This window comes from Mustela nigripes, chromosome 10 (assembly GCF_022355385.1).
Source record: "Mustela nigripes isolate SB6536 chromosome 10, MUSNIG.SB6536, whole genome shotgun sequence".
Classification (NCBI taxonomy): Eukaryota; Metazoa; Chordata; class Mammalia; order Carnivora; family Mustelidae; genus Mustela; species Mustela nigripes.
Window position 1 is genome coordinate 56,114,217 of NC_081566.1, and position 13,280 is coordinate 56,127,496.

General features: G+C 41.4%; 1 protein-coding gene across 3 annotated transcripts in view; it reads left to right on the top strand.

Moving 5' to 3' along the window:
• Positions 1–505: 505 nt before the first annotated feature.
• MARK1 (microtubule affinity regulating kinase 1) overlaps positions 506–13,280 on the top strand; it is a 110,041-nt gene continuing 97,266 nt past the window's right edge. For all 3 annotated transcript variants that reach the window (XM_059413369.1, XM_059413370.1, XM_059413371.1), the window contains exon 1: positions 506–637. In XM_059413369.1, the coding sequence (XP_059269352.1) occupies positions 587–637 (51 nt within the window). In that variant the 5' untranslated portion in view covers positions 506–586. The remainder of the gene's footprint in view (positions 638–13,280) is intronic.

The window sequence follows — 13,280 nt, forward strand, 5'->3', positions numbered from 1 at the left end:
GCCGGGGCGCCGCCGCCGCTGGGCCCCGGGCGCGTGGCTGCGGCTCGGCCGGGCGGCGCCGCACACCTGAGGCGGGGCGCGGGGCGCGGCGCGGACGGCGCTGTCAGGGCCGCGGCTCCCGGGCCCGAGCCGCGCTCGCCGGGACGAGCCGGGCAGTGATTTGCGGGGCGAGCTCACCTTCAGCCATGGCCCGGGCAGCCTAGCGGGGCCCGGCCGCCCCCGCCCCCCACCCCCCCCCCCCGCCCCCCTTCCCCCCCCTCCCCCCCCCCCCCCACCCCTCCCCTCGGCGCCGCATCCCGCCGGCCTCGCCGCCCGGCCCGCGCCGGGCAACCGCCCTCGCCCGGAGCCCGCCCTCGCTCCTGCCCGCGTCCCCCGCCGGCGCCGCCGCGGGAAGCGGCTCCCCCTCCCCTTCCTCCGCGTCCTCCTCCCCCTCGCCCCGCCGGGGCCGCTTGTTGCACCGCCCCGCGGCCTGCGGGAGCCGCTCGGCCCGGCCCGGCCCCGCGCCCGCACCCCCTTCCGCTCGCCCCCGGGCCCGCACCCCAGCCCGGCCGGCGAGACCCCGGCCCGACCCCGCCGCCCGCACAAAATGTCGGCCCGGACGCCATTGCCGACGGTGAACGAGCGGGACACGGAGAACGTGAGTAACCCGAGCCTCCCCCGGGAGCGGCGGGGGCGAGACCCTGGGCCGACCCCCGCTTCGCCCTCCGCCGGGCCGCCGCCCCCCTCCCCTCGATCCCCCGAGCGGCCGCCGCGGCTCGGTCTCCACCTGGAGCCGGCGAGCCCCTCGCCCGCCGCTCAGCCCCCTTTTTCATTGCAGCCCCATTTCGCCGCTTTCCCCCGCAGGGCGAGGGCGGGGGCTGTACGGGGAGCCCTGTCCTCGGGGTGGTCCCCCCGGGGAGGGTGGGCGCACGGAGGGCGGGGAGGCAGCGGCCAGGGCAGAGTGGGCATCCCCGAGTGCTGTCTCTGGCCCTCGGCATGCCGTGTCCCCACCCGGGCGGCCGCGGGCGAGCCGGCGACTACCTCCGCTTCCCCCCTCGCTCCTCTGGCCCTTTCAGCCCTCTGCACCCCCACCCCCCTGCATGGCCCCATGACTTGGCTTTTTGTGACACCGCGTCCCATTTTGGGTCGTGGGCACCGCAGGGGGAAGGTGGGAATGGAGGGGGCAGTGGTAGTAGAGATGGATGTGTGTGTGTGTGTGTGTGTGTGTGTGTGTGTGTGCGTGCGCGCGCGTGTGTGGGGACGAGTTCCTGCCGCCCAGAGACTCCTCGGGAGGGATGAGCGCGAGAATTCCCCGGACGGCCTCGGTGGCCCTGGGGTTACGGCAAAACGTTGAAAAGCCGGAGGAAGCCGGCGGCTGTTCGTCCTCTGCCTGGAGTCAGTGGTGATCGTGCAGGGCAGGTTTTACTTTAAATCTCTCTCCTCCTTCTTGGAGTGTCACACGGTGCATTTCTTTGAAGGAAGGATTTTCTGTGTCTTTGATCAAATTGCCCTCAGGAGTTTTTATCTGGATGCGGAGGTCCCTGGTGTTTAAACTCTTGAAAACCAAAAGGACCTGATCAATTTGTATTCCCACCTTCTGAAAGAGTACTGTGTGTGTGTGTGTGTGTGTGTGTGTGTGTGTGAGCTTCTTTGTGGAAATGGGTTTTGTTTTGGGTTTTTTCCCCTCTTTTTGTTTGTTTGTTTGTTTGTTTTGATTTTGTGGGTTTTGTTTGTTTGTTTTTTGTTTTTGTTTTTAACCTTCATGGCTTGTAAATAGGGCCTTGGCTGGTTTTCTGTCTGGCTTTTAAGGGGCTGAGGGTACCAAGTTTAGTGGGCTGCCCAGATCTCTCTGGGCAGTTGTCTAGGTGTTTAGTGAACTCAGATTCCAGTCTTGGAGTCCCAAGCCCTCGGTCATAAGGATGGGAAAATAAAATATGAGCGCTTTGGTGTTCTTACACAAAAGGGATGAGGGAGAAGATAGGAGCTCACCTCTGAAGTGTTGGCGGCTGGAATAAACAGATTCTTTAATCTTGGGAGACCAGGGGAGCACAGAAACTTAATAGAATTACGTGAAAGGAGAAGAAATTCTAGTAAGAGACTATTGTTTGAAAAAGCTGAGAAGGTATTTCAGAGTGTGCTTTTGTCCTCCCTAGTATCGTGCACTGAACATGGTAAACAGTGTGAGGCTGCTGCTGGCAGAAATGAGAGTAACTTCATTTTGCGTTGTAACCGGCATTTTAAAAGAACAGAATTGATGCATGATTTAATTGGGAGATTAAAGGAAGGTCAGGGGAAACGATGAAAAATTTGGTTAAAGGTGATCCTAAAGTCAAGTTCTGAAACTGAATGCTTCTAGCAGGAACTCTAAAAAGATTCCTGTCATTCAGTGTGTCATTTCAGTGAATGAAAAGTAAGACAGACGATGACCTCTGTTTTTATTAGCCACACGCTGTGTGTTAACCTAGAGTGGGTGGAAAAATACATTGTTTTTATTTTATTTTGGATTTTGAATAGTATAGCTCTCTCCATACTTGCATGAATAAGGTACTTTTCAAGGATATGAGATCATTATAGGAACATGCATCAAGGAATAGTACAAAATACAGCATCACATGTAAGACCCACCCACCCCCACCCCAGTGGATTTTTAAGCTAAGCAATAATCGTGTGATAAATGCTGTTGTACCTTCTGAAAATAATTATGCTGTATAAAGTCATTTGCTCTGGTCCCGAACATGTTATTTCAAAGTGACTTTTATGATCTTGTCCCCTGTCCTTGTGTTGAACCTGACTATTCCTTCATGTAGTCGACTTTATCCAATTCTAATTTTCTCCTAATTGCCTAACATCTCCCAATTTGTGGAAAATGTCTATTACACTGTGGCTGTTCATTTATCAGTAAATGTGCGCGCAGCTTTGGTTTTGAGCTGGTTGGGATACAGATGCATTATTTAAGATAAGGCCTCTCCCCTCAAGGAGCTTACAGGAAAAATGAATATAATCCCAAACAAATAGTGTACAGAAGAAAACTGTGTAAATAAGGCTAAATTGGTTTGTAAGTACTGTAGGCGTTTATCAAAGGGACCACCAGAGACGGCTGTTAAATCATTGTTGGTATTTCTCTCTATTCTCTGGTTAGTAGTAAATGTCATAATGCATTCTTATCTCCTATCAGTGAAATAAAGAACAAACCTGCTTGTTAGCTAATATATTGAAGCCAGTATGACAAGCAAAACGTACATTTGTTTGTAGTCGTTTTCAGTTAAAGTGACACATTTTTTTAAATAGCTGGGGAAATTTATATTCATATGACCATAAAGACTTCAAGTCCTTTGGAATATTAAGGAAATAACTAAAAACATTCTACCACTGCTAGAAATGTTTTAATTTAAACACATATGGCAATTTTAAAAACCATCCTTGTATTTTATTGTCATTTGCAGCTAATATGAAATTTTGTTTAGTCATATGTGAATGTATTTGGACTTTGTGTTCTTGGGAGTATGTAATATCTACCCTATATATGTGACTAGTGTGTGTTGAGGATAAATTAAGAAATTCAAAAGAGGAGTGTTAACAGCACTGATCTCCTATTACTACTATAGGTATATAGTAGAAAGAGAAGGAATTGCCTTTTTTTTGTTTTTTCCAGAACATTCTGTGTGCACTTTTTCAGGAGTTTTCTTAGATGAAGGATTTGTGCATTGATAGGCCTGAATTGGCCAAATACCCAGAACAACCAATGATGAACTTTTAATGCACTAAACACTTCATAGTGAAGTAGAGAGAGTAAAAAGGGGTGCCTGGGTGGCTCAGTCGGTTAAGCATCTGCCTGCAGCTCAGGTCATGACCCCAGGGTCCTGGGATCAAGTTTCACATCTGCTCCCTGCACAGGAGGGAGCCTGCTCCCCCTTCTTCTGCCTTCTCATGCACTCTTTCTCTGTCAAAACTAATAAAATCTTTTTTTTTTAAAGGGAAAGAAAAAGTAGGAAAGATATGTCACTGATCATTGAATTAATTTATGCAAAATGTGTTTGATTTTATGTTGTGTAGAGTTCAGAAAAAGAATGGGCATTTGAAATATTTTTTTTTCTTCTCTTAAGTTATACTTGGAGAGTTCCAGCATGAATGTAGATAATATGGAACCATTACTCTTAGGTGCTTTGGAATGAAGCAAGAGAAATTGTTTTCCCGTGTTTTAGGAAAACTCTGATTATACTGATTTTTATGGATCCAAAATGCCCAGACTAGCCTTCTGTGGTGAATTTTAATTAGTATGAAGAAAAATGATTTGACTCCTTCTTGGGATGCTTTGGTTAAATTTATTTTGAATCTTTTAATAATAAAACTCTTGAAGGTGATTGTTTTGATAGATCCGAAACTCACTGTGATGACTATCCCAAGTGTTTAGTGTGTCTGTGATGACCATCAGTAGTCTGTCCTGTCGGAATCATTGTTAATGATGTGAAAAGGCAGGAGAGAAGCATGCCTTTGCTACGAGCTTTGGGTTGCTCACCCCCCAGTGCACGCCTCAGAGGTCACCGTACTTACCACACTGTGCTCTGATTGCTGACTTACTTTGGCCCCTTTATTCTGTATCCCCAGTACCCAGTACAGTGACTGGTAATCAGTCATAGGTAAGACATCATGGCTGGAACATTCCCCTTTTGAGTTTTTTCATTTATCATCAAAATATCTTAGTGATACTGGGAAGGATAAGTATTGCATACTACAACAGAGGCATACGCCTTCGGAAAGTTAAGGGACCTGCCCAAGGTCGTAAGCTCTGACATCTTCCACTGTTGCTGTACTCGTGCTATTGCGTCTTGGAGGTGTTGTTTTGGTTTGTTCTGTTTTTGTCTTAGAAATTTGAAAAGAATATATGAAATGATATAAAATACATTATTAGAGTAAGAACGGGCTATGCTGTGCTCATCTCTATTTTGAACCTTTGCTGTTTTCACTGAGTGCCCTGCTCTTTCCCCCTTATCCCTGACTCATAAATCCTTTATGGTATGGCTCATCTTTCTAAGAAAAATTCTGAATTGGTTATAGCAAGGATTGCTCTCCGCGGTAGCTGAACAGCTGTCAATGTATAGTGCGCACTACTGGTCTCCAAAGTGAGCGTGCAGGACAGTCCATTGTGAGAAAAACATCTCTACCTTCTATTCCTGTCTGGCCAAAATGCTATTATGAATTCTTCTGCTGCTGCTGTTTTAAGCCCAGGTTGTTTACAATTAGACACATTGTGGATGGTGGAGGAGTAGGGGGACTCTAAGCTTGCCTCCTCCCTCGAATAAAGCTAGAATCAGCCACATGGTTTTCAGATTATTATTTTTTAACCATTTCTTCTTCCTTCTCAGACTTTCCTTTGGGGGTCACTTTCCATTTACCCAATGAACACCTTTGAAGTTCTTTTAATAAAGGATTGTTAATGATAAACTTTCTTCTTTAAATCTGAAATATATTTTCCCCTTATTATTCAGTGATAGTTTTGCTTAGTCTTCAATTCAGAATCAACAGTTACTTTCATTCATTGCTCTGAAGATAGTATCCCATGGTCTGCTGATTTCCATTGTTTCTGTTCAGAAGTCATCTGCCATTAAGTCGGTAATCTTTTCAGGATGCCTGGGTGGCTCAGTTGGTTATGCCTTTGCCTTCAGCTCTAGATCATGATTCCAGGGTCCTGGTATTGAGGCCCGTATTAGGCAAGGAGCTCAGTGAGGAGGCTGCTTCTTCCTCCGCCTGCAGCTCCCCTGGCTTGTGCTCTTTCATTCTCTCTGACAAATAAACCTTTAAATAAAAGTAGGTGATCTTTTCCATCTGTCTCTTCAAGATTGTGTGTTTTTCTTTTAAGTGTTAGACTGTCACTGCAGTGCATTTAGGTATGGATTTCTTTTTTTTTTTTTTTCTTTTTCTGTCCCTTTCTTTCTTTCTTTTTTTAAGAGGAAAGGCAGGGGGAGGGAGAGAGAGAATCTTAAGCAGGCTCCAAACCCAGCACAGAGCCCAATGTGGGGCTCCATGCAGGGCTTGATCTCACAACCTTGAGATCATGACCTTAACTGAAATCAAAAGTTAGACTCTTAACTAACTGAGCTACCCAGGTACCCCTGTTTTTTTTTTTTTCCTTCCTGCTTCCTATGTTTGTGATTTCCTATCTTTCTTCAGTTCTAGATACTTACCAACTATTATCTTTTTGAAAATTGCCTTGTTTCTGCTTCCTTCAGAGGTTCATTAGGGGATTCTGATTTGATTATGTTAGACCATAGCCCTCCATGTGCTTTACTTTCTCATTCATTGTTTTCACAAGTTCATTTCCTCTCTATACTACAAGCTGCATGATTTGTTTGAATTTATCATCTGTGGATTTATATCTTTCATCAGTTCTACAATCAGTCATTCTCTCTTTAAATATTAATTTACCTCTGTTCTCTCTAGTGTTTCCAGTGCCCTGATTAGATATGTTAAGATTTCTCATTCTATCCTATATATATGTCTTGGACTCTCATTTCTTCCTCTATTTCATTGTTTCTCTGTACTGCAGTATATAGTATAATCTGCACTACAGTTATGGTATGTAATGTTTAGATTTATCTTTTAGTTGGCTAAATCTCTTCAGCTGTATTTAAATCACTGTTAATCCTTCTGTTAAGTTTATTTATATTGTCATAAAAAACACATAACAGGAAATCTGCTCTCTTAACAAAAAGAATTCTAAGTGCATAGGACATTATTGTTAATTGTCATTGGCACAATGTTGTGTAGCAAATCTATAGAACTTTTTCATCTTGCGTGACTAAAACTTTATACTATTGAATAGCCACTTCCCATTTTCCTATTTCTCCAGTCCCTGGCAACCACAATTCTACTCTTGGCTTTTTTATAAGTTTGACTATATTACATCTCTCATTTAAGTGGAATCATGCAGTATCAGCCTTTCTATGATGAGCTAATTTCACTTAATGTAATGTCCTCAAGGTTTACCCATAATAAAGCATGACAGAATTTCCCCCTTTTTATGGCAGAAAAATACTCCAATGAATGTATATAATATATTTCTTTATCCATTCACCTGTTGACAGAATTTGAGATGTTTTCTTAACTTGACTGTTGTGAAAAATGCTGCAATGAACATGGGATTGCAAAACTCTCTTTGAAGTTCTGATTTCAGTTCTTTTCAATAAATATCTGGAAGTGGATTGCCAGATTATATGTTCTATTTTCAATTTTTTGAGGGGCCATCATATTGTCTTCCATAATGGCTGCACCATTTTACATTCAAGCCAGCAGTGCACATAGGTTACAATCTCTCCACGTCCTTGTCAGCATTTATTATTGTCTGCTTTGCTTTTTGATAATAGCCATGCTAACTGGTGTGAAGTAATAATCTCATTGTGATTTTTGATTTGCCTTTCTCTGATAATTAGTGATGTTGAGCATCTTTTCATATGCCTGTAGACCATTTATGTGTCTTCTTTGGAGAAATGTCTATTCAAGTCCTTTGTCCATTAAAAATCAGGGTTGTAAGAATATTTTGGATATTAACCCCTTTTCAGATATATAGCGTGTAAGTATTTTCTTCCATTCTAGGGGTTCCCTTTTCACTGTGGGGATTGTTGTCTTTGCTGTGCAGAAGCTTTTTAGTTTCATGTAGTTCCACCTGTCTATTTCTTTTTTGCCTTGATTGCCTGTGTTTTTCATGGTATATTCAGGAAGTCATTGCCAAGATCAGTGTAATGAAGCTGTGCCCTATGTTTTCTTTAAAGAATTTTACAGTTTTAGGTGTTATATTGAAGTCTTCAATACATTTTGAATTCATTTTTGTATATGTTATAAGATAAAAGATCCAATTTCATTCTTCTGCATGTGAAGATCTGGTTTTCCCAACACCATTTATTGAAAAGACTACTCCCACTTGAGTGTTTTGGTACTCTTATCTAAGATCATTTCACCATATATACAAAGATGTATTTCTGGGCTCTCAATTCTATTCCATTAGTCTATATGCCTGTCTTTATAGCAGTGCCATACTGTTTTGATTATTATAACATCGTAATGTGCTTTGAAGTCATAAGTGTGAAGCCTTCATCTTTGTTCTTCTTTCTCAAGATTGTTTTGTTTATTCAGGGTCCTTGTGGTTCCATGTTAATTTTGAGATTTTTTTTTTTTTCTGTTTCTATTTTTTAAAAAATGGTATTGGGGTGTTGATAGGTATTGTGTTGATCTGAAGATCTTTTTGGGTAGTATGGAGGGAGGGAGAGAAGCAGGCTCTTCACTGAGCAGGGAGCCTGACACAGGGCTCAATCCCAGGACCCTGGGACCATGACCTGAGCCAAAGGCAGATGCTTAATGGACTGAGCCACCCAGGTGCCCCTGTTGAGAGTTTTTTATGATGAAAGGGTATTGATGCATTATCTGCAGCAATGGAGATGATCATGTGATTTTCATCATTTGTTCTGTTAATTTGGTGTATTACATTGATTACCTATGTTGAACCATCCTTGTATCCTAGGGATAGATCCTGCTTGGTCATCATTTATGATCCTTTTAATGTGCTATTAAATTTGGTTTGCTAATACTTCATTTAGGATTTTTGCATATATTCATCAAGGTTATTGGCTGTGGTTTTCTTATAGTGTCTGTTTCTGGTTTTGGTATTTCAGTAATGCTGGCCTAAAATTAGTTTCCTTTCTCCAAGTTTTGGAAAAGTCTTAGAAGGATTGGTGTTTATTCTTTTTTTTTTTTTTTTTTTTTAAGATTTATTTATTTGAAAGAGAGAGAAAGAGAGGGAGCACAAGCAGAGGGAGCTGCAGAGGTACAGGGAGAAGCAGGATCCCCTTTGAGCAGGGAGGGATGGTCCTAGGACCTGGGATCATAACCTGACCTGAAGACACTTAACCGGCTGCACCACCCAGGCACCCCATTCTTCTTTAAATGTTTGGTAGAATATATCCAAAAGACATCTGGTCCTGGGCTTTTCTTTGTTGGAAGGTTTTGATTACTGATTCAATCTCCTTGCTGCATCTGTTCAGATTTCCTTTTTCTTCACTGTTCAGTCTTGGTAGGTAGTATGTTCATGGGAATTTCTCCATTTCTTCTAGGTGCCAATATGCCAGTTTGTTCACATATCATTACATAAGGTAGTCTCTTAACTATCCTTTCTAGTTCTAATGTTTCCTCTTTTATGTCTGATCTTAATTTGGTTCTTCTTTCTTTTTTAGTCTAGCTAGAGATTTTTTTCATTTGTTGATTTTTTTCAAAAACCAACTCTTTGTTGAATTTTTTCTATTTTTCTCTTCTCCATTTTTTACGACTGTAATCATTATTATAATTTCCTTCTGCTAATTTTAGGCTTAGGTTTTTCTTTTTTCTAGTTCCTTAAGGAGGATTTTGGGAGAGGGTTATTTTTTTTTTAATGTAAGTTTTTATTACTGTGAACTTCTCACTTAGTACTGCTTTTGCTGCATCCTGTAAGTTTTGATATATTTTCTTTTCTTTCTACCCTCCCCACCACAGTGTGTGTGTGTGTGTGCACGTGTGTTACTGATGCTGCTTCTCAGGGCTTAACTGGGTACTACCGCAGAGGGTATAGCCACTCCTTCCACTGCTGCCTCTTGGTCTCCAGGTTTTCATCTTTCTTGTTCAGCCAGAGGTACATGGCACATGTCTTTTTGGGCCACAGATCCAGGGGCTTGTACTTCTTACCCTTGTAAAATTTCCTGAGGTTCTCTTTCTGAGTCTGGTTGATAACAGAACATGGGCAGTGGATTTGTGAATAGCTCAAATCTCAGACAGCTTGGAAGCCATGCTGCCTTTTGCTTTGGTGACGCACAGATGCCATAGCTCCACCTTCAGGTCTTACAGCTGTTTAAGCAGCTCCTCTGTCTTCATGATGGAAAGGTGGCCTTAATTTTGGCCATGTCTGCACAATCTGCTGCCACTGCCGAAGGACAGAGGACTGTATATTGTTTTCATTTGTCTCAAGATATTTTCTAATTTCTGTTTTGATTTCTTCCTGATGCAGTGGTTATTCGAGAATATGTTCCTTAATTTTCACATGTCTTCCAATTTTCTTCTGTTACTGATTTCTGGTTGCATACCATTAATTTGGATAAGATACTTCTTATGATCTCAGCATTATTAAATTTGTAAGATTTGTTTTATGACCTAACATGCACCCTATCCTGGAGAGTATCTATGTACCTTTGATAAAAATGTGTTCTATTGCTTTTCAGTGAAATGTTCTAAATATGTCTGTTAGGAACATTTAGTCTGTAGTGTTATTCAGGTCTTCAGTTTTCTTCTTGCTAACTGTCTGGATGTTCTACCCACTATTGAAAATGGGGTGGTGAAATTTTCTACTGTAACTATGTTGATGTCTATTTCTCCCTTCCATTCTGTCATTGTTTGCTTTATATATTTTAAGTGCTCTGATTTGGGTCTTTAAATATTTTTAAATGTTATATTTTCCTGGTCAGTTGACCTTTTTATCATTATATAATGTTCCCCTTTTTTTCTGTCTTATAGTTCTTTTGTCTTTTTTTTTTTTTTTTGAAGATTTTATTTATTTATTTGACACAGAGAGGGAGAGAGACAGCAAGAGAGGAAACACAAGCAGGGGGAGTGGGAGAGGGAGAAGCAGGCTTCCTGCTGATCAGGGAGCCCGATGTGGGGCTTTATCCCAGGACCCAGAGATCATGACCTGAGCCGAAGGCAGACGCCTAACGACTGAGCCACCCTGGCGCCCCTCTTTTGTCTTTCTTAATATCTCTTGCTGTCTAAGTGTCTTGTTGATTTTTTTTTTATAGTGACGTACTTTGATTTCTTTTTCATTTTCTTTTGTGTATCTTCTCCAGGTATTTTCTTTGTGGTTACTATGGGACTTATATAGAACATTCCACACTTACAACAACCTGTTTTAAGCTGATAGCATCTTAACTTTGATCTCATACAAAAATTCTGCTTTAACTTTTTCCTTCCCTACACACTATATTGTTGTTGTCACAGATTACATTTGAGTTGTATATCCGTTAACATTTTATAGTTATAGTTTTGTAAATATTTTTGTTTTTTAACTTATATGCCAGAATTAAAATGATTTGCACAGCATTGTTGCATTACTACAGTATCCCGTGTTTGTGCATGTATTTCCCATTACCAGTGAAATTTGTATTTTTGTGTGCTTGCCTGTGACTGTTTAGTGTCTTTTTGTTCAACTTGAATGATCCCTTAAGCATTTCTTATAAGGCAGGTTTAGTGGTGAAGAACTCTCTCAGCTTTTGTCTATCTGTAAAAGCTTTTATTCATTTTTGAAGGATAGTTTTGCTGGGTATAGTGTTCTTGACTGGCAAGTCTGTCCCCCAGCAGTTTGAATATTTGCATTCTTTCCTGGTCTACAGGTTCTCTGCTGAGAAATCTGCTAAAAAGTTTATGAGGGTTCATTTGTACATGACAAATTGCATATTTGCAGCTTTCAAAATTCTCTGTCTTTGACCTTTGACTATTTGAATACGTGTTTGGGTACAGACTTTTTTGAGTTCATCCTGTTTTGGATTCATCCTATTTAACTTCTCTTGGGTTTCTTGAATCTGGAAATCTGGATGTCCATTTCTTTCCTCATATTTGGGAACTTTTCATTTAAAAAACAAACAAACAAACTTTCTGTCCCTTTCTCTTTTTTTTCCCTAAGACTCCCATAATGCATATATTGGTTTTTTTAGTGGTAACCTATAATACCCTTAGGCTTTCTTTACTCTTTTTCTTCTTTCTTTCTTTCTTAGGCTTTCTTCATTTTCTTTCTTTCTTTCTTTCTTTCTTTCTTTCTTTCTTTCTTTCTTTGTTGTTGTTGTTTTTGTTTTTCCTTTGACTGGATAGCTTTAAACAAATGTTAACATTTGCTCATTCTTTCTTCTGTTTGATCAAGCCTTTCCTTGAAGCTCCCTAATGAATTACTGCCTTCTTAAATTGAACTCCAAAATTTGTTTGGTTGTTTTTTGTATTTTTGGTTTCTTTGCTGAAATCCTCATTTTGCTCATGTATCATTTCATGATGTCATTGAGCATCTTTATTTCAGTCATTTTGAATTCTTTGCCAGGTAATACAGATAACCTCTCTTTCTTTAGGGCTGGTTTTAGAGATGTATTGTCTTCCCTATATTGGCCATTTCCCCTGTTCCTTTGTATTCCTTATAACTCTTTGTTGGTATCCACACATTTAAAAAAAAAAAGGTTACCTCTCTCAGTCTTTCTAGGCTGTCTTCATACATGGAGAGATTGTGACCACTCAGTCCAGCTGGAGATTCTCAGGTCCTCAAACCTTTTTTGTGGGTGTGTCTTTTCTGGACATGCTCATGTAGATACTTGATTAGAGGGATTTCCTGTTTTGTTTTCCTTTCTTTCTTTCTTTCTTTTTCTTTTTTTGGGAGCTGTAATCTCTTGCTCCCTCTGGTGTCTGTCTGGTGTACTGTGGTTCCTCTGAAGGAGCAGCACACTTAGCTGGCTTTGTTCTCAGCATACCCCAGCACCTAGCGAATGCTGGTTCCCATCAAGCACCCTGTGTTGAGATGGACAGAAACTAGCAGTGTACTGGATGCATGCTACACTCTTCTCTTTTAACATTGTTGAATTTTTTCATTTCATTTTTTATTTCTAAAAGTTGTAAGTTCTTTCTCTCAAACCAGTCTGGCCTATTTTATAGTCTCTTGGTTTTTGTTTATTTTTGTGACTTCACCTTCATTTCCTTAAACATTTGACATATAGTTATTTACTTCCTATGTCTGGAAATTCCATTATATGAAGTCCCTGGGGCTTCAGCTTTAGTGTTTGTATCTGTTGATTCTCATCTATTGTGGCTTCTTTGTTTCTGTATTTGCTGTTCTTTGGGGATGAACTCATATTTGCCTGATTTTTATCTGTGTGAAACTTGGGGCTCTGAATTGAGCATGACTTCCTCTAGAGAGGCTTTGTTTTTGCTCCTACTGGCCTGGGACTTTTTTTTAAAGACTTATTTTTAAGTAATTACTCCCCCTATGGAGCTCAAACTTACAACCCCAAGATCAAGAGTTGCATACTTTACTGACTGAGCTAGCCAGGATCCCCTGACATATGACATTCTAGTATCCTAAAGGAGTTCCAGGTCAATGAAGGAGTTTTACATTCTCCAACCTTGTAGTGAGTCCACAGGTTAATATTTGGACCCCAGGGCAGTGCTGGGTTTTGTAGTTGCTTTCAGCTGGAGTTTTTTTAATGTTTACTTATTTTTCCCTTGTATTTTCTCTTCAAGCCCAATAGTACACTTTAAAG